General features: G+C 32.2%; 1 protein-coding gene across 2 annotated transcripts in view; it reads left to right on the top strand.

Annotated features, from left to right (window-relative positions):
- Nucleotides 1–22532, top strand: part of LOC140441321 (neurotrimin-like) — a 1166806-nt gene that overhangs the window by 722358 nt on the left and 421916 nt on the right. For both annotated transcript variants that reach the window (XR_011950981.1, XM_072531967.1), the window contains exon 4: nucleotides 14396–14564. Coding sequence is in view for 1 of the 2 variants with exons in the window: in XM_072531967.1 (XP_072388068.1) it covers nucleotides 14396–14564 (169 nt within the window). In the remaining variant the exon portion in view is untranslated. The remainder of the gene's footprint in view (nucleotides 1–14395; nucleotides 14565–22532) is intronic.

Raw genomic sequence — 22532 nt, 5'->3', positions numbered from 1 at the left:
TAAAATCAAAAGACGAATATACCGAGATATACATATATCCAAATACAAGAAAATGTAAATAGCTACAAATTTAAATATTATGTGACACGAAACCGATACAACAACCAAAAAATGAGTTTACAAAAGGTAAACGACTTTCCGTAAAAACAAAGCTGTTTTAAAAACTATACATTATGAGCCGAGTTGTGGATATCTATATCACACAAAACAAACCACCCGTCTACAAAAGAAATCTTACATAAGACACTATTCCTGAATTACTATGAGACGTTAGGAAAGCAGTATTATTTGCAAATATTGCAAACATAAAGTTATTGCTTGTTGGTAAGTCAGCCGAATATATCAGGTATAAGGTATAATTTTAGCAGTTTGAAGTAAGTGTAAGGTAGGTTTCCCTTCAACTTGTAGAGAAGTCCTGTGTGCCACACCTTGGTTAAAGCTTGTAAGGCATTTAAAAAGGCTGCAGTACAGTATTGCTTGTTTTCGAGACTAGTTCTTATTGTTGTGTATAATATGTAAACTTGTTCTATTGTAGCGTATTGGTTACAAAATCCGAATTGATGGTTACGTATTAGACCCTTTTGTCCAATATTTGTTTGATTTTCTGTTCCACTTTCCAGTGCAAAAGGAAGTAGTGCAGACCTAACATAGCATTGAAGATCATAGTCATTATTTCGTAGCAATCATGGGTTAGCTCTTAACGGACCTTACCCATAATGAGTTTCTATCTCGGCGCCTTATTGGGTTTAATCTAATTTTTATTATCTGTTTTACTTCTTTAATGTTAAATTAAGAAATTGGTAGTTCCATTTGATATGAAGCGCCAAGAAAAGAATAAAGTTGTTTTTTTTTGTTCTAGAGGCACTACTCTAGTAAATAGACTAAATAGTTTTGAAAGAGGTTCTGCGAATGTATCGGATTTTTCTGTATCTGTTCTTACCCATTTACCTTTTCCATTTTTAAAGGAGGTATGGCGTTTTGTGGCCCTTTTACTTTTATTCCTTTTAAATAAGGATTTCCTTAGGAAACAAAATTTGTTTAATTTACTAATGTTTGTATTTTGAGAACGATTTCCGAAGTGGAAATTGAAACATCAATAAACGTACTTTAACCTTTAATTGTGGCTTATTCTCATTTAAATAGTAATTACTTTAAAATGCCACAAGAATATAGCTTTGAACAATATTTACGTAATATTTACAAAAACTAGTTAATGTTATTATATTTTATCGTGTTTGAATAATTTAATCAGTATTAGCCACAATATTAAAAATTTAAACTTTTCCACAAAATTTAATAATATTTATATGTTAAAACTAAATAGAAACAATAATTACTACTTTCTATTTACACATTAAAATGTTGTGGAACAGACTGCGTTCTAAATTTTGTCGAGTTTTATTTGAACAGATATTTTTTAACTCCCCAAGGTAAATCTCTATATTCTCGTAATATCCCAGAATTTCCGGAAAATATCATTCCCAGTGGCAATATCTGCAGTATATCAGACACCGTTTGTTTTTCCTGTCCATTAAAATAACACGGAATCTGTGGTTATAGAAGTATAACCGCTCTTGGTTATCATGAGAGATAAAGTGCATTTGAAAATTGTCCGTGATAATGCATATTGGGGAGTGGTTTTATGCAATATTAAGCTTTTAGTGCCATTAATTTAACAAAACAAATTGGGGCTGGATATGCTGATCTTAATAAGTGACCTTATTAGCGAAAATTTATGATATTATTAAGATTATAATTATATTATAGAATAAACATATTACGATAACATTTAAAAATAATTTGAAATACATTAATAGGGAACTTTTTTTTTTCGTTTATTTACGATTAAAATCTGATTATTGATGAAGAATAAGCAATTTTAGTATATCCTAAATTACTAAAGCTACTTATAATCGGGAGTATACTGCCCTACTAAGAAGGAACCCCGTATCTCCCCTATAGCAGGTTTTGAGAAAAACACGATTAAAGATATTTGTTTCATCCGTTGTGCTTTTAGTACAATAATAACATAAAAGCATTTAGGGTAGAGTTTGTAGCGCCACAGTTAACTTTAAAACGAAAATTGAAAAATTACAATATGTATATTAGTTATGCGACAAACGGACTAAAAACGCAAAGAGTTATATCAATTTTAGTTAGCTAAAACCACGTATAATCTAAATTTGTCTTAAGCTTTTTTTTAACTAATTAAAACCCCCCAAAACCTGACCCCCTTAAAACTTATTCAAAAATGTTTTTCTTTTCAATTTGGCAATAAAATGGATTAAGATACAATAAACTTCAGGCATTTTTGTTTCAAATATACCTAGGTAGTCGTAAATAGCTGTCTAAATATTCATACGCTAGGCTTTCACAACACCATGTTTTTATTAGAAATTATACAATAATAGAAACGAAACTAATGAACTAATGAACGTTTACAAAGAAAACTTAAAATTATAAACAAAATAAATTTATCTCAAGTGGTACAATTTAAAACAGTTAATGTGAAGTCCAACATTCCATTTGCTGCAAATAAAAGTAACGCATTTATGGCATCTTGCACAACGTCTCTGTGTTTGATTTTTGATCGGCCAATAATTCAGTCTGTCATATCGAACTTCATCAAGGACATTTGAGGTTCTTTGAGGTGTAGGAGTACGAAGATCATTCATTTCTTCAAGTAACAGCAAGGAATTGAAATAATTATCTAGGAAAATTTCACTTCCTTCAGGAACATATCCTAAAGCCATCCTTTTTGTAACAGAACTGCCTAAAGGTATATTAGTATCTCTTTGGCTTTTCCCCTCATATAGTTCAAACTTAACGCAGTATCCATTAGTAGGAGTATTTAAACACCAAAACTTAAACTCAAATCGAATGGGCTCTCCCCTAATGAATTGTTTGAAATGATGACGACCGTAATAGGGTTCCATCGCCTCATCCAGAGACCATACAGTAGGTAACGGGTTTGCATACAATTGAAACTTTGATGACATATGCTTCAAAACGGGTCTTACTTTTCTGCATTTATCCTGTGGATCAGTTTCGTTGTTATCACTAAAATGAAGGTATTTAAAAATAACCAGAAACCTATCCGGGGACATAGCATTTGACAAAGCCGGGTTGTAGGTGTCAGCCGATTTTTCCTAATACATTCTTCGATTTGGAAGTTTCACATATCCAGAAAGCAACAAAATAGCCAAAAATTTATAGAACTCTTCAGGAGCAATTGTAAAAGATTCATTTCCATTTTTGTACTTCGCATATTTTTGGGACTCTTCGCAAATTTGTTGAACAAATTCCAATGGCCAGAAAAGCTTAAAAAAATCAATTGGGCGACCTCCTGACTCGATCATATCATTTATGATTTGAGGTCGATTTTGAATTTGATTTTTTGTTTTTAAATTAGAATCCTCGGCAACTCTTCTACAAAATGCAAGGGTTTCCACGAACATCTTGTTTTTTCGACTTTCAATTTTTTAGGCTTAGGTATGCTAATCCTGTTCTCATTTTTGAAGTAGAGAGGGTCCCAAATTCAATTCCATCCTTTCACGGTCGTGTGTAATTATTTCCACCTGAGAGCACTCTGCTAGTAGACCAGGGCCCAATTAATTTACGCTATTAGTATTCACCAAATTTTCTTCCTCTGGAACTTCATCGGTATCCGTGTCTCCGTCGTTTTCAGGGGGAAACAATGTAATGTCTATTAATTGTGCACCGGCAAGTTCATCGTCACTATTGGACTCTTCCAGACACGCTATTAGCTCTTCGATAGTGAGTGGTCTCCTAAAAAAAAACAAATATAAAATTACAATGCCTAACTAAACTAATGGACATAAAATCCTAACGTATGAATTTTCATACGCTTAATTTTTGAATACCCTCGGTAACACAAATTAATTCTGTATACCACTAAATATAAACAGTAGTGTAATATAACCTCTAAATGAAAAAATAAACAAAGAATCTGACTAAAAACATAACAACTTAGCAATATTTTTGTATAAAGACTTACCTCCTCTCCCACTTTTGACGGAATTTAGTTGTCACGTCAGTTTGATTTGATTTAGAAGCCAAATTTTTAACTAAATACACCAATTAACCGGTAAAATATAAACACGACACGTTGTTTAATTGATATTTGACACAATAAACAGAAACCAGCGCCGTCTTTTCGCTGTAAAGTTAAACAAAAATGGTATGTTTTGCGTATGGATATTTAGACGGTAGGTTTTGAAGGGTTTTAATTATTATAAAATTGGTATAACTGTTCAATTTTTTCACATGCGAAAAATCATGTCATTTTTTCGCTGTATTACTAGCTACCATTCTACCAAAATTTTACAATTATTTCCCGTTCTCCAACCCTTCCTACTCACATTTTAACCCCACTCCATTAGAAATACAGACAGTTGTAAGATAGCAAAGAAAGTCTCACTCTCTTGCCTGTTGTCTCTCGATGATAACGGACATTCGCTCTTGACTACTGACTGTTGCTAGAAACAGTCGTCCTCTCTTTCGTCTGCTGAGTCCCACTAGGCAGACGTATAATCTCTCTATCGCTACCTATCGCTTGGTACAGACTTACCAAGCTTTTTCTCCACTCTAATTATCTCTCTCGCTTATAGTTACGCGAAAAATACCGCAAGTACTATTTTAAATCGTGTACAGACGCAAATGTGCTCTACATCGTTATCTAAGTGTTAATACGCGAAACACGTGTTCAGAAACCGGTAACCGGACAGTTTCCCCGTATGAAGAACAACCGCGACTGAAAGCCTCTAAATACCGCGAGTGTGTGTATGTGCAGCAGAAGAATTGGTAAGACTTTGTATAAACTTAATTTGCTATAATCTGTATAACCTTTTACCACATATCCTAATTTATTTGAACCAGCCCTATGTAATACAGTCCTCATTTACTGAAATTATATTTATAATTTCACATATGTACACCCTTTTTGTACATATTGTGGTCCTTCGAGCCGGATCTAAATCATAATCTCTCTCTCACTCTCTATCTCTCTGTCTCACATCTTGATTCTACATAGTTTGGTACACCTTTGAGTCATATGTAAATCCTCATTCTCTCTGTTTTATCTCATGCTCGATTGAACATATTTTGATCCAATTAGGTTCAGATAAATTTTATCTCTGCTGTAAATCTCATTAGATTTGGTCCTTCGAAATTATGTATTTCTATATATGTGTATATGTTCTTTGATATATCTGTATATACGTATGTATTGATAAATCGATATATTGATAGATCGTTGTTTAATAATTCTTATCTGTGTAAATTCCAATTTTATGATTCTATTGTTAAAGGACGTTAGGAATTCAGGTAGAATGACCCATTGATAGATACCTGTGACGTAGTAAAAATCCCAGCCTTTGTCAACCAAAGATTCTCATTATAATCCCAACTAATTGTATTGTTCTCTGACACGTTTTGCCAGAGGTACACGTCTAGGTAAATAATTTGGGAATTTGTCCTATTGTTCTGAATAATAAATTTTTACAAGAATTCTCCGCTGTTATTGTCATTAATCCCTAGCATAATAATTGCTTTATTCAAATCGCTTGATGACACAAACTAAATTTTTACAATAATCTCTGCTCTTAGAAAGTATTTGCATATTAATTGCTTTATTAAATCAATTAAAATTATCTCAGTGTTAATTTAAATTAAATTCACGACACCAAATATAATTTTCACACAAAAAAGAAACAAGAAACTGATAATCTCATTACACTCTTATATACATATTTTTTCTCTTCTCTTTGTACCCTTTCCAAGGGCCTCTAGGTTTTATTCTCTTTCTCATTCATCTCTGACTTGTACACTCTTATTACACTCTCATATAACTATAATATACTCCAATTCAAAATGGCAGAAATTGCAGAATATTTTTATGCAATGCACGTTTCACAAAGAAATATCGCCAGAATTGCGAACGTTGTTAGTTCAAATGAAAAAGGCCTCTCTAATTGTAGAATTAGAGAATATATTACTCAGCTTAGGGCAGCTTATAAATCGTATTTGGATGCTTTGGAAAACCTGGCTGACGACGAAACTATTCTCGAAAGTGAGGAAGTAGATATTACTTATGAAAAATATATGGATGCTTTATGTTTCTTAGAAGAAAAACTGGAAGCTAAACAGGCTTTTAAATTTGATACAAAATTTAAGGCGAATACTTCCAGTAAACACATTGTTAAAAGTACTGATTTGAATATAAATGGCCAAAAAGAAGTTAAAAATACATTTTACTCTGACTCCCTCCCCAATCAGTTCAAAGAGATGAAAGAAATAACTATAAGTACTTCGTTTAGTTCTGCAATTGTTCAAGCTCAGACGCAAGAGCTTCAAAAGCCGACTTATAAAAACACTTCTAATAACATTAGTACTCAAGATGTAATAGGCCAGCCTCTCTTAAAAAATGTGTTACCAGCACAAACAGTCACTTTTCAAAATACTCCAGAACAAAATATGATTACTGAAACTGTAATATCTGCATCTCCCGTGCTTCTTAACATTTCTCCCCCACAAATATTACAAGAATCCAATACCTTGGTTTCAAGTCAAGTTTTACATACACAAAATATTTTAATCTCTGCTCCTATTCTAAAAACTGTCAATTTGTCTCCATTGGTTATTAAAAACTTAACTCAAGTACCGCCTTCTTGCGGTGTGCAAGCGGAATTGGCAAATATACCTCCCCAAACTCGTATACAAATTCAAGATATCTCTCAACATGAAACTTTAAATGCTCTAAATATACGACAGGTTAATAAACTCTCTATTCAAGCTCAGAATATATTCACTCCCACTTTCTTACATTTCAATAAAATTCCTATACAAAAATCTATTGATTTATTATTAATTGCAACACCTTGTGAAGGTGCTGTACATGTCAATTTTTTGAAAATTATCCCTTCTCGGAATAAATCCATTGTTCCTCCACTAACACACGAAAATCAAATACTCCTCTCACAGCCTCGTATTGACACGGATGTCATCAAATTTCTCTCAATACAAACTGTTCTTACTCATACCACCTCACAATCTAATTCATTAGATTCAGTAGAACCTGCCTTTTCTTCTGTTACCGTGGCCCTACCATTCGTAGAGGGCCAAGTAACAACAGCTCCTGCAGTGCCCAACCATATTCTGTTACTGGAGGCCCAGTGTGCATTGCCGCCTCCTGATATGGTGAACGTTAATGTAACGTGCCCTACTCCGTTGTTTACTGTCCCTCAGGTTCAAACTTTTGTTAACCAAACCACACACTCAGTAGCCTCTCATACTATAAAAAATTATGCAAATATCGACAATATCGTGACCAGCGCCAATAACTTGGAAAGGTTACACATACTTTATTCTCAACTACGCTCGCTTCTGAATATTCACGGTTTCCAACTCTATAAAATATATTTAAATTCTCGTGCCTTTTCAAATGAGCATAATATGATCTTCACTTCAGAAGTTAATCTTGACTTAGTTAGTAGCTTCTCTAAGGTCCTAGGTATTAACAGGTCACCTTATCAAGACGATTTTTCTTTTAAGTTGCCTATTTGTGAAGAGGCGCCTCCCTTAACAAAAAGAAAATTATGTAGCTATGTTTCTCGAATGTATAACTCCTTAGGAAAACTCTTATCTTTTAGAGTACAGTCTAAATCTTTCTTACAACTTATCTGGTCATTGCCCTTAGACTGGTACAGTGATATACTGGATGACCTATTGATCCCGGATTGGAAATCATTATTGGATACATTCCAATCAATATCTAAAATAATTACATTTCCCAGATGCCTGACACTTCCACTGCCTAAATCGGATATGCAATTACATTGTTTCACCGATGCCTCTCAGGACATTTATGCTGCTTGTGTCTATCTTCGAGTCGTGTATAGTGACAACACAGTCACGTCTCGCCTCATAGCATCGAAAACTAGAATAGCTCCACTAAAAAATAAACTAACTATTCCTCGGTTAGAATTGTCTGGTATCTTATTAGGTGTCACTCTTACTAGAAAGGTACTTGAGGTTCTTTCAAAAAACGTCACAATATCTGAAGTTCACATATTCTCAGACAGCCTCATCGCTTTAACATGGATTTTAACAACTAAATTTACATGGAATCCATTTGTACTTCATCGTGTCAGTCAAATCAAAGAATTAAGTAAATCCTTTTTATTTCATCATGTAAGTTCCTCTTTAAACGTAGCAGATTTGCCCTCTAGAGCCTCAGATATCACTCAGTCAAATTTAAAAAAATTTTGGACCGAAGGTCCCCCCTTTTTAGTTTCCAGTGTAATAGACTACTCTCAATTCAGGATAAAAGAATGGACGGGAGATTTACTGGAACTCAGACACACTCAGGTTACTTTAAGCACAACCTCTGACATATCTCAAGTGAATAATACGCTTGAAACCCTTTTTAATAAATGTTCGTCATTTTCAAAAATTCAGAGAACTCTGGCATATGTTTTTCGTTTTCTCTCAAATCTAAGAAAAAGACATACTAATTCACCTTTAGAATTAGGACCACTGCAGGTTTGTGAAATAAGCTCCTCCACCACTGTGATTGTTAAGTACATACAATCACAGGCCTTTCCTAAAGAATTTCATGAGTTAAAACATCAGAAAATAATCTCTGATAAAACTATCAGGGCACTAAACCCCTTCCTCTCTGAGAAAACTGGACTTCTTCATGTAGGTGGTAGATTAGAATTTGCCCCTATCTCTTTCGAACAGAAACATCCCTTGCTACTACCATCTAATCATTCAGTTGTCAAATTAATGATAAAACAAATGCATGTTAAATTGGGACATGCAGGTGCCTTGACCACGTTGTCAAATTTTCGTTCGAAATATTGGCCTATCTCTGGACTAAGACAAACAAAGAAGATAATACACGACTGTGTGAAATGTTTCCGTTTCATGACACCCAAGTCAACACAACTTATGGCAGATCTCCATCCCGATCGTGTTCTCTCGACAAGACCTTTCCAAAAGGTCTCAGTAGATTACGGAGGTTTTTTCATGATCCGATCCTCTCATCTTCGAAAGGCTCCATTATACAAAGCATACATAGCCTTCTTCATATGTATGACCACCAAATGTGTTCATATCGAACTTGTCACCGGCTTAACAGCTGATGCTTTTATTCTCACCCTTAAAAGATGTATTGCAAGGCGGAGTGCTCCCGAGATTATATGGTCAGACAATGCTACTAATTTCTATGGTGCCCGCAATCAGCTTCTTGAGTTAAACGAACTCTTTAAAAGTAAGAACTTCTCGCAGAGGATTACTAGTTTCTGCTCTGAAAACTCTATTCGTTTTAAATTTGGAGTGCCTCGTAACCCTTCTCAATTTGGGTTGCATGAGGTAGGGATTAAAGGTGCCAAATACCATCTTTATCGTCTTGTAGGAAATCTTCGTTTTACCTTTGAAGTTTTTTATACAATAATTTGTCAAGTCGAAGCCATTTTAAACTCAAGACCTATCACTCAGCTCTCAAATGATCCAAACAATCTCTCAGTCTTAACGCCCGGACACTTCCTTGTAGGAAAAAGTCTCACAAGTCCACCAGAACCAGATCTCTCAGAAATACCACAGAACCGTCTTTCCCTCTTTCAGCATATCTCGAAAATTCATCAAACCTTTTGGAAAAGGTGGTCGGTGGAATATTTGCATATGACCCAAAGTAGGAGTAAGTGGAACATTGCTACTGATCCTTTGAAGATAGGTGATGTTGTACTAATTAAAGATGAAGAGACTCCCCCACTCCTCTGGCCTCTGGCAAAGATTATCGAATTGCTCCCAGGCAAAGACTCTCTTGTTCGAACTGTTAGGGTATCCACACCTAATGGCGAATATCTTAGGTCAATAAAGAAAGTAGCTAGGTTACCCTTTAACCAATAGTGGTACTTTCTGCCAAACATGTATATAGTTTCTCTAGACTTTAGTTTCTCTAGATTTTAAATAGTTCTTAGTTATCTTAGTTTTTACAACAATGTCCCTAATGTATACCGGTTTACCCTCGTTCTCGAAGTAACTATTTGATACCCTATCCCAGTGGCGTAACTCTTCTCGCCCGCCCCCAGTATGTTCAATTTTTTTACATGCGAAAAATCATGTCATTTTTTCGCTGTATTACTAGCTACCATTCTACCAAAATTTTACAATTATTTCCCGTTCTCCAACCCTTCCTACTCACATTTTAACCCCACTCCATTAGAAATACAGACAGTTGTAAGATAGCAAAGAAAGTCTCACTCTCTTGCCTGTTGTCTCTCGATGATAACGGACATTCTCTCTTGACTACTGACTGTTGCTAGAAACAGTCGTCCTCTCTTTCGTCTGCTGAGTCCCACTAGGCAGACGTATAATCTCTCTATCGCTACCTATCGCTTGGTACAGACTTACCAAGCTTTTTCTCCACTCTAATTATCTCTCTCGCTTATAGTTACGCGAAAAATACCGCAAGTACTATTTTAAATCGTGTACAGACGCAAATGTGCTCTACATCGTGATCTAAGTGTTAATACGCGAAACACGTGTTCAGAAACCGGTAACCGGACAGTTTCCCCGTATGAAGAACAACCGCGACTGAAAGCCTCTAAATACCGCGAGTGTGTGTATGTGCAGCAGAAGAATTGGTAAGACTTTGTATAAACTTAATTTGCTATAATCTGTATAACCTTTTACCACATATCCTAATTTATTTAAACCAGCCCTATGTAATACAGTCCTCATTTACTGAAATTATATTTATAATTTCACATATGTACACCCTTTTTGTACAATAACTGTTTCGAGATTCAAAACACATAAATATTTTATTAATATTTTTTATGAACATTTGCTGAATAAAACACAATTTTGCTGAAGTATTTACAGAAAACCTATATTTTAAAATACAAAATGAAAGTTGGTAATTCTTCCAAAAATTAATGGCGGCTTGCCAGTATAATTTGACCAAAGTTTTTTAATATTTGTTCTTTTCTACTGTTACCAATCCCAGAAGGTTTCTTGGCAGGTGCGGGGTCCTTTATCATAGATTTTGACACTTAATCTCTCAAAAACTCAATCTCCATGAACTCCTCGCTATCGTCAATCCCAACGTGTAAAGTCTTGCTCTCTCTCTTCACAATTACTTTAACAACTTGTGATAGGTAAAGATAGGATAAGTCTTTCCAGAGAAACAATCGGAAACCCCCATTTCTTTCACCACCACACGATTTAAATTACTAGTTTTACCGGCATTGAGAAAATCATGGTAATCATAAACTTTCTTCTTTTTCTTTAACGATACAATTTTTGTCTAAAGTAATATCAATTGTATATGGATTGTTATGTAATTAAAATCCTCCAGAAAGCTCACGTTCATCGTGCCCTAATTTTGTAAACGAGATGTTTTTACTTTTGAAGACCTTTTTATAAACTTCGTATGAACATTTCAGATCAGGATGAGTTTCTAGAAAGTTCCTGTACATTGCATCAATGCTTAGATCACTTGGCAAGTAGCGGCGTTTTGGAGCATGCTCTCTTTTGTAATGTGAAATTACTGGGTTAAATAAAATAAATTTTAAACTTAGATACATGCCTACCACGTTTACCAGAAAGAGAGGCGATTTCTCATTTAATTTTTTTTGTACAAAACTTTGGGTCGGCAAATCATTGTTTTTTTTATACCTGATATCTTGCACACATTTTGTGTTTGATTATCAGAATTCTTTAAAACTTACTTCAAGTGATGATATGGACGCTAAAATTGAAGAAGATAATATTAACTTAGAAACCGTAATGGGCAAACATGGCCTGGGAGTGATCAATAAAAACGGAGAGCGTTTTTTAATTTTTTGCTACAATCATAGCTTACTTATCGCCATATCAAAAAGATAGAGATCATCTCTTCTTGATGTACGTAATAAAAGAGGAGCAGACATCGCAAGTGACCATCATTTTGTAATCGGTACCATTAAAATCAAGATGCCAAAAAACAAAATAACGCGAAACACCAACATACCAACATACAATCTGGACAAATTAAAAACGGCTCTAGGACGACACATGTTTAGGAAGGAACTCCAACTCAAAACAAGAGGACGTGAAGTAAATAGCTTGGAAGATTTGGCAGATGTTTTGACAGAAATAGCTGAGATAAACTGGGTAAAAAAGAGAAACATAGAAAAAAATGGATGTCAGATGAAACTTGAAATCTTATCGAGAAAAGAAAACAGCAAAAGAAAGATATTTTGCAAGTAAGAACTGCAGAAGAGAGAACGAACCGACAACAATAATATGAAACAATAAACAAAGCAGTTAAAAGAAATGCAAAAAGAGACAAAAGAATGTGGACTGAAGAACTGATAAAACAAACTGAAACAGCTGCACAACACAACGGAACTAGAGAGCTATACCAAATTACTAAACGATTAAAAAAATAAGCCCAACTGTTCAAACATTGTAAGATCCAAGACAGACAAATTACTTACTACAACAAATGACCAAGAAGGGGATGAAAAGAGCATTTTAAGGAAATGCTAGGCACACACAGGGAAAACGCAGATGAAATTGTTGAAAACCCACAGAATGTAGACTTGAGTATATCTTGCGAGGCCCCTTTCAAAACGGAGATAATGTATATATATATATATATATATATATATATATATGTTAATATTATTATATATGATAATGTATATATATATATAGACTAGAATTACAGTCTGACTTGTTATCATAGCCTTTTATATAGATAGATTACAGATATTGGCCACGCTGTGGTTTAGTGATTGGCAGTCGTCCCAGCACTGGTTATTGCCTAAAAAATAAAAAAAAAAAATAAAACCACTGATAATGGAAGATATACCCTGCTAAATCAACATAAAACATTAATATAGCTATATACATAATACTATTAGCCAAGATAACTTGTGAATAGCTTTCTTTAACAAAACTTTTTTAAAAAACTCTTAAAACTGGATGCACCTGTTAAGCTTCGATCAACACACGCCGTAGATAATATTAATAGAGAGATGATAGCTAGACCAAATATATAGCAATTTTGCCAAATTTCAATGCAAATAAATATATTTCCTTATAGTTTCTGAAAATTTGAATATTTCGGATTTTTGTGAAAGTGGCCAATCACTAGAAACCGGCCAACAACTGTAATCGTTACCCTATAACAACTTGAATTATAATTTAAGAAGTATTTTATTATTTTTATTACACATGATCATTATTGGCCACCCACTAGTTTTGAGATTGGCAGTCGGCCAGCCACTGTTTATTGCCATAAAAATTAGGAAAAAATACATGAAATGTCTTGTCTGGGACAACATTATGCTGAAAAAACGTAAATTGTAATAAATATTTTTATTCAAATTAGGTATAGTGTATAACCTTACTGTTAAAACCACCGGTAATATAAAAAAACCTAATACATCTGCCTAAAACTTGAATTACCAAGATACACAGTACTATTAGCCAAGATAAGTCACCTTGTTGATAGCCTTCCTTAACAAATTCTTTATAAAATTCATAAAACTAGATGCACTCTGTTAAGCTTCGAACAACACACACCGTAATAAGAAGATAGTTTTAATTGAGACAAATGGCAGTTAGATAAAATAAACATAAATATTGCAAGATTGCAACACAAAGATTAAAAAAAAAATTAGTAGAAAAAAATTCAAAGATTTCTTACTTGGCGAAACTCAAACCTCAAATCTCAAAAGTCTTTCTTACAACTAAATTTATTGACTTAAATGTTTGAAAAGCTCAATATTTTAAATTTTTGTAATAGTGGCTAATTACTAGTGGACGGCCAACAACTGTTCCCGTTACCATATAGAGTAAATTTAGCATAAATAGTGATATTATTATCGAAAATCGAAACAAAAAAACATAGTTTCGACACACTGTATTCTTTTCCATAGCAACATTTTATTAAGACATATTTGGTCTAATCGACATAATAGTGTTGGTCCAAACAACTTTATTCTAGTCTAAGTCCAATAGTTTTTACTTACCCTCTATATAAAAATTTTGGGCAGACAGTAGAAAATATTATAAATTTCAAACCAATAAAAAACTGGCTATAGAAATAAATTCAATTGATTTATATTTAACACAATTATGTTACTTATATTGACTTACTGATTATTCTTTTCACTTTACTAAATTACGATTAAGCTTATTCCGTTTCTGAAAGCGCTCCGAATCGTCTGTTTTTTCTCTATTTATCTGCTGCGTAAGGTATACGTAATTTAATAAAGAGTATTATCGATTGACAAATTACGCCCTCGATTCGCTTTTTTATTCGTTACCCGCCATTGTTCCAGACAACTTTTCTTCAATTTTGTTCTTCTTACAGGAAATCAACTACGACTCTCCGAGAGGCGGAGTAAGCGTCATCACAGAAAAGGGCGACAACACTGTCAGCTATTTACTGGTGCAAAGGGCCAAGGACTCCGATTCGGGAAAGTACACTTGTAATCCTTCCAACGCAAACCCCAAGACGCTTGTGGTGCATGTTTTGAATGGTGAGTGTCGTAAAGTAGAAAAATATTTTGTTAGTCTGCTTTTCCTTTGAAAAGAGTTTTACACCTAAAAAAGTATTTAAACGATTTTTTAACATTTGTTTTAATATAAGGACATGTTTTTAGGGTAATATAAAAATTCTTATAAATTTTGTTAAAATAATATTATGTTATACCTATTTAATATAACTTTTTTGGTAATTGACAAAAATATACTAATTAGTTATCTAGTTGACAGCTCATATTTCTGTACGATAAAAGTCTTTTTACCGAAATATTTTCTTAGATAATCAGTTAATAATAAGATGACTGTTTAACTTTGTACATAGATTTTAAAAACTTATTAACTTAAAAAGAAAATGTGCGCATTAATAGCCATTCACAGTAACGGACACGGGTGACCTCTTTGAGCGTATTAACTACTCTTTTTAGTGTCGCTGCAAATACGACACAGCTTACAGCTTAAGAAAACAAACAAAGACGACTCTTAGCCTTGTTTAAACAAGTTACCACCAGTAACAATTAACGGTACCGTTCAAACAACGAAGGTGAAATCGACCACAATTTGGAGCGAAGTCAAGGAAGTGATACGGAACAAAAATGCAGCAATTGTAAATTTTATACTGGGTGGTTTAAAAAGGTATGTCATAAATTAAATAACGCATTCCGGGGACAAAAATAAATTGATTAAATCCAACTTACCTTTGTACAAAAGTCTACACAAAAATAGTTACAGCCTTTTGAAGTTACAAAATAAAAATTGTTTTTTTGCATTGTTGTTGATATTTTGTTATAAAAATAGACACGCTACTTTCTAGTTTTGGAAGCATTTTTCATAAAAAAGAAAGAACACAATATAAGCGCACAGAAAAATTTTAAGGGGGGTGTCCAGCCCTAAATCCACCAAGCTTTTGAGTACGTTTAAATCAAATGAATTTTGTGGCATCATAAGTTTTACACATTATTTTTAAATTTTTTTTTCTTATCACTTTTGACAAAAAACAGTTTTTATTGAGTTACGGTCCTCCTTCTCATTGACCTTTAAAAAATTACGTGCAACTAAATAAATGGCCCAAATGAATTAACAAGTACAGAAAATGTCTATAATCTCTATAAATATGATATTACAATAAATGTTCAAAATGACCCCCATTTTCTTCAATACACATTAGGTATCGTTTTAATAAGCATATTTTTCTGACGAAATTGATTTGCAGCTTCAATATTATTCTAACCCTCAATTAATTGTTGTTCGTCCTCTATTATTACAGAATACACTTTCTCTTTCATAAACCCCTAAAAGCAAAAGACCATGGGCTTAAGACCTGGACTTCTAGGTGGCTAAGAAATAGGTGCTTCACGACCTCTTTAAATCCACTGACCAGGATACTGCCTGCAAAGCTATTCCCGGACTTTATTACTTTATTGCTGTAGAGCGCCATCTTGTATAAACCACATATTTTGCCTTATTGCAATATTCACTTCTTCCAAATACTCTTGTAAATCGTTTGCCAAGAACTGCAAATAATTATCAATATTTAAATTCTTGGGAAGAAATACTGGGACCATTAGATTGTTATCCACAATTCCTGCTCAAACATTAATTTGAAAGTCCTTTAGTGATGAGTCGTTTTTTGTCGTGAGGATTTTCGTCGGCCCAAATGTGCTCCTTATGATGGTTTGGTATTCCATTTCTACTGAAGGTAGCCTCGTCGGTAAATAAACTATTTCTAATAAAACTAACATTTCGAGTGTTTTCCATTAACAACCAATCGCAAAATCCAATCCTTTTAGAATAATATTCAATCAATAACTCTTGAACCGTTGTTAAGTGATCGGGTTTAAGCAGCTGATCCTTCAAACGCCTCCAAACCCTTACGTGAGAAACATTTAGTTGAGCAGGTATTACCCTTGTACTTGTTCCAGGGACTTCTTCAATGATTTCTAAAATGTCTTCATCAGCTGCATCCATTATTGGACGACCACTATTACCAGCAACTGGCGGTTGGAATGTACCTGTTTCCCGTAAACAACGATTAATGGTCAGATATAATCGTCTATTGGGTGTATTTCGATTGGGGTATTTTACTGCATAAAGCCTTACGGCTGCTGCACTAATTCCTTGATATTCACCTACGATATTCCCGATAGTTTATTGAAATCATAATTTAATCTGATCCAACTTACCTAAAGGTAAATGCATATCTGCCATTTCCTGAAATGTGTAGGCCATTATAATATCAAAATTTTTAATATTAATCTTATTCACACAACAAATGATAGCTTCAAATTATTGGCTATTATTGATGGAACTGTTTGTAATTATTGTATCCGTAATTTTATGGCCAACTAGGAAAAAACTAGTTTTTTGAAAAAGTGATAAAAGGCAAAAAAGTTTTAAAAATAATCTGTTAAATTTATAATGCCACAAAATTCGTTTGATTTGAACGTACTTAATAGTTTGGTGGGATTTGCACATCCCCCTTAAAATTTTTCTGTGCGCTTAGATTTTGTTGTTACTTTTGTATGAAAAATGCTTCTAGAACAAGAAAGTAACGTGTCCATTTTTATTACAAAATGTCAAGTAGTTTAGGAGATAATGAAAAAAAAAAACAAGTTTTATTTTGTAACTTCAAAGGACTGTAACATTTTTTGTGTACACTTTTGTACTAAGGTAAGTTGGATTCAATCAATTAATTTTTGTCCCTGGAATGAGTGATTTAATTTATGAGATACCTTTTTGAAACACCCTGTATATTATGGTATTTTAATTTTTTACAAAGATGCTTACGTTTTGATAATGCGCCAACACGCTAAGAGCAAATGCAACTAGACAATTTCACTCTGATTAGACATATTTTTGATAAGTTTCTCTTAAACTGTAAGAATACTAATACTCACAATGAATAGCCTACAATTGACGAAAATCTGAAAGCATTTCGCGGTAAGTGTTAGTTTCGTAAAGATATCCGAAATAAACCAGCGAAATATAGGGTAAGAATTTATGCTTTGGCTGATACTATACAATTTTATACTATAACCTTAAAATATCCTGATAAATAAATATCCTATGGACCATTTTTACAATGCAATAAAGTTTCCGATGTTGTAGACAGATTAGTATACCTTATTTCTAAAAGTAATACAAAGACTATATTCGACAACTAGTACGAGTGTTCTGCTAATAATAGTACAGAGAAATAAGCAAAAACAAGACCCTATTCGGGACTGCGACTAATCCAGATATCTGACAATTTTTTTAGTTATTATAGACTATAGAAAATCTATATGCTTTTCGCATTAATTCCGGTGTCTTTTTTAATTATTAACAACTAAGAATGCATTTTTTTAGATGTTTTGCTTACCATTAAAAATCTTAATATTTAAGATAAAATTACAAAACTTTGTCTTTTAAAACATAAAAAAACCTGTAAGATGGGAATTTCTCAAAGTTTTAAAATTAATTTGTTGCTTCGAAACTGTAAAATATGGCAAATATTATTAAATGTTATTTGTTCATAACTATTGTAAAAATCAACCTAAGCATTTGATATTCTGCCCAAAGTCAGATATTATGGTCCTAAATTAACCCTCAAAATTTCAGATCGATCCATTAATTAATTTAAAAGTAATTCTATTTTTTTATCCCAGAAATCTTTGTTTTGTAGTAACATTGGTCAGAAAATAATAAAGATACCGTAATTATACGTAAATCAAATGAAAGTTTAATAGTTGATCTCTTACTAATACATAAAAAAATTTTTTACAACGCAAAACCCTCTTGTAAAATTACGTTTCTTTTCATTTTTAAACATTTTGAATAACTTTTATACTATTTCTCGTAGATAAAATCTTTTTTCATAATGAGAAGTTGACATTTTTACCTAATTTAAAAAAAAATATTCAATGATAATTTGTAGCAAAGTTTTTTATTTATATTTACAGCTAATTTTTTTATAACAATTAAGGAACGCAATTTTCGGCATTTGAAGGAAGAGAATTCATGGTTTTTGTACACAAAGTTGTATAAATATTGCACTATAATAGGATCCTCTAGTTTCTAATCCTAATGGTTTAAATTAAGACTAATAGTGGCGAGTGTAGGGGGAACCAACAAATTTACGTGTTCAAAAAATAAAAACGCATCTTCAAACTACTACAATTGTTTATATCATCTACTCGGCGGATTTTAATCTTTCTGCTTTTAATTTGGATGTTCTCTTTGCGTACATTAGAAATATGTTATTTGTTTATAAAGAAATTTAATAATAAACAGTGAAATTTGTTTAAACACTTTATGACAAAAATCCCCCAAAAATCAATATTTTTTGTAATACTATAATTTTATCTATAGAAAAAGTTAAAATAAACTTTTTTTAATTAATTACCTTTAGTAAATAATTTAATTTTAAGTAAAAATAAGCTATTACATATATGTTACATATTTAATGTGCATTTTACTTGATATATTTGACACTTTGCATTTATAAATATTATGTTCTTGCAAAACAGAAACGAGAAATTAACATATGGTTGTGAAAAAATTAGTTCATATCGCTGAAAAGTATGCACCGATTGCACAAAAGAAACATGCGAGAATTAGGATGTAGTTGAAAAATTTGAGGAAAATTTGGAAGATACTTCAGAATTAGAAAATTAAGAAAATGTAGAAAATATAGATATTGATTTTGACATGGAATGAGTATATATGGTACCGAACAAAAAAAAGTAGACAAGAGTAGTTATAATTTCATTTTACACTCATAACAAAGTGGAGTTGTGTGAAGAAAAGGTAAATTTCTAGAGCCAATAGTAAATTTTAGTACTGTCAAGTATTAGTTATTTTTGGCTGAAGAATTAATGATTTTTTTGTTCCAAGTTTTAATCTTTGAAAAGATTAAAGTTAACCTTGACATAAGAAAATGCTTAATTATTCAACCAAGAATATTGATAATACTTATATTTACTCTTGGCTGTAGAAAGTCCACTTTTTCTTGTATCGATGGTATCTTTTTTTATGAGTGTTCTAACAACACATTTAATATTAAAAATTAAAAATTTTTACCTCATATTGTGTATATTTGAAAATTAAAACAAAATATGTGATTGCTGTGTTTAATAAAAGTTATATTTGCAAGTATCATTTAATATTATTAAATGTATAAAATAGTACTATTTTGTGTGATTATGGGATATGGCTAAATGCATGAAATGAAATAATAATTTGTGTGATTATTTGAGAGTTATACTCATATTCATAAAATAAAATAAATCCGTCATGTAACTTGTGCAATTTATTTTGTATACATATAATCAAATAAAATGCGAGTTAAAAGTTATGAAAAAGATTATTTGCTATCATAAAATATAATATAAAAAAATAGAATTGGAATTGGAATTGGAATTGGAATTGGAAATAAAATATATCTATATCTAATATGATTCATTTTATCCGCCAAAGATAAAATTAAAATTACTAAATAGACCATCTAAATAAATTTTCAAGATATCCTAAAAATAATATTGGTTTGCTCTTAATATATTTCAAATTATAAAATATAATAATTCAAAATATTTCAACTGATAAACAATAAATAAACTAGATATTTTGATGATTGTAAAGAAACAATTAGAAACCATCTGAAAGAAGAAGCAGCGTTCTGGTATGAAAGCAAAGAAGATGAGTTTGAAAATTGGACAGATTTCGAAAATAAATTTCTCAATTATTTCTGGGGGAAACATAAACAGAGAAAAATCAACCAAGAGCTACAGAATGGAAAATATCACGAGAAAATGGGAATATCTGAAGAAAGATATGCTTTGCAGATATATAACAATTCAAAATATCTAGATTACAAATACTCTACCGAACAACTGGTAGAAATGATAAGCAAACATTTCGAAGAAACGTTGAAGGATCACGTGATTTTGAGAAACTATTAAGATATTGATAGTTTGTGCCAATTCCTTCAATTAAAAGAAGCGAAAAGAAGAGAAATGAGAAACAGAAGACAAAATGACCAATACAATGGACCGGAAAGAAGGTATCAATCAAATTATGACCAGAGAAACCGACATCCCCGATGATCAACAAATGAATATAGGCCAAGAGAATACCACAATTACACTAGACAACAAAATTATGATAACCGGAATGACACGCAAAATAGAACTTATGAAAATCACAACAGAAACAGAATTGCACAAAGTCCTCCGAATTGGAATACGAACGAACAAAGGGGCGGTAGAAATAATCAGAGCTTCCAACGACAAAATAGAAGGGAGATAAATCATGTAGCAATAGAAAACGAGAAACAAGATGTATGCAATGAATCCACAGAGGATCCACTAAACAAAAGTAATAAACTCTCCGATATATTTTGCCACCCGAGAGAGTTTATACAAAATTCTAATTCCAATCGTTAATCAATAAAAAACTAGTAAAAGAATTAAATTTGGAGAGATTTCTGTATAAGATTCCTAGGGTTGCTTTAGTGGGTGCAAACAATAAAAAATTGAAGACAGAAAACGAAGGTTAGGGAGTACGGATTAGAGTGGGAGACCAATTCCATATTATGCAATGTGTGGTGATCGAAGATTTAAATCATGATATGATAATGGGAATTGATGAATTAAGTGAAAAACATATCATCATTAATTTTTCGGAAAATAAACTGGAAATCAGAGCAGAACCAGACAACGCAGAAGAAGAAAAGAGGACAGATAGGACAAAAATTTCTGAAAAAATAAATGAACATGAAAAACATAAAGATATCAATATGAATGTAGAGGATAAACCGAAAGGACAAGGAAAAAATCAATCAGAAGAGAAAAAGAGAAAGAAGAAAAAAAAATCAGGTTTGATAAAAGAAAAGGCAAAAGATATAATTGAAACGGGAGTGTTTAAAGAAGAAGTATGCAAGATGGAAAAAACGGAATTAATTTCCGAGTTAGAAGCTGTAAAATTTAAAGAGAAAAATTTGCAGATGTTGTTGGAAATGAAAACTGATGACAAAAAAGGACTTATGGATCGCCTAAATAAATTTACATTTATAGAAGAAAGTTTAAACATGAAAATTGACAGATTGTTAAGACTTTTAGGAGAACAAAAACAAAAAATTGGGGAATTAGAATCTTATGTTACAGCCAGTAAATTTGTTTTTTCGAATTTAAGATCAAGCTTTGATGTAGAAAATTTGCAGAAACAAGGATCTCAAATACCTGATTCATCTGCGTATACCAAAAATAATATCAGTTACAAAAACTCACAAAAAACATACAGGAAAGCTTTTTCAAGATCAGCTAAACTGGATTCGATAGCGAATGAAACTAAAGAGATCTTAAATCAGATCAGTTTGCAGTACGATCCTAAAATGGGATCAAAGTGTTGTTGCGACTTTGGCAGTAGTATTAAAGGGGTGAGGAAGCTGCTCGAGAAAGATATGGCTCTAAGACAAGAACAGGCTTCCCAGAAAATTGAATCTTAAAATGAAATAAACTGAAACGAAAAATAAAAGAAGTTGGTTAGGATAAAATGATAACAAAAGAAATTTTTTTGTTTGAGAGAAAATATTTTTTCACTTATAAAAAAAAAATATTTGTATCTCAAACAAGGCGGGGATGTTGTTATGATTCATTTTATCCGCCAAAGATAAAATTAAAATTACTAAATAGACTATCTAAATAAATTTTCAAGATATCCTGGAGAGTTGTTATGCTATGTAAAATTAAAAATAATATTGGTTTGCTCTTAATATATTTCAAATTATAAAACATAATAATTCAAAATAATATTTCAACTGATAAACTATGAAAGATATTTCAAAGAAAAGAAAGTCTATTACCTTTGGATTACCTGTAGTAAACAAAATTTAAGATATGCATAAATTATTTTCTTTGTAAAATATATTTGAGTGAAAGTAGTGAATTAAACAATACGACCGGGTTTTCCAAATGGACTTGTGCAGTGAA

Source organism: Diabrotica undecimpunctata, chromosome 5 (genome assembly GCF_040954645.1).
Source record: "Diabrotica undecimpunctata isolate CICGRU chromosome 5, icDiaUnde3, whole genome shotgun sequence".
Classification (NCBI taxonomy): Eukaryota; Metazoa; Arthropoda; class Insecta; order Coleoptera; family Chrysomelidae; genus Diabrotica; species Diabrotica undecimpunctata.
This window is presented reverse-complemented; position numbering and strand designations above follow the sequence as displayed.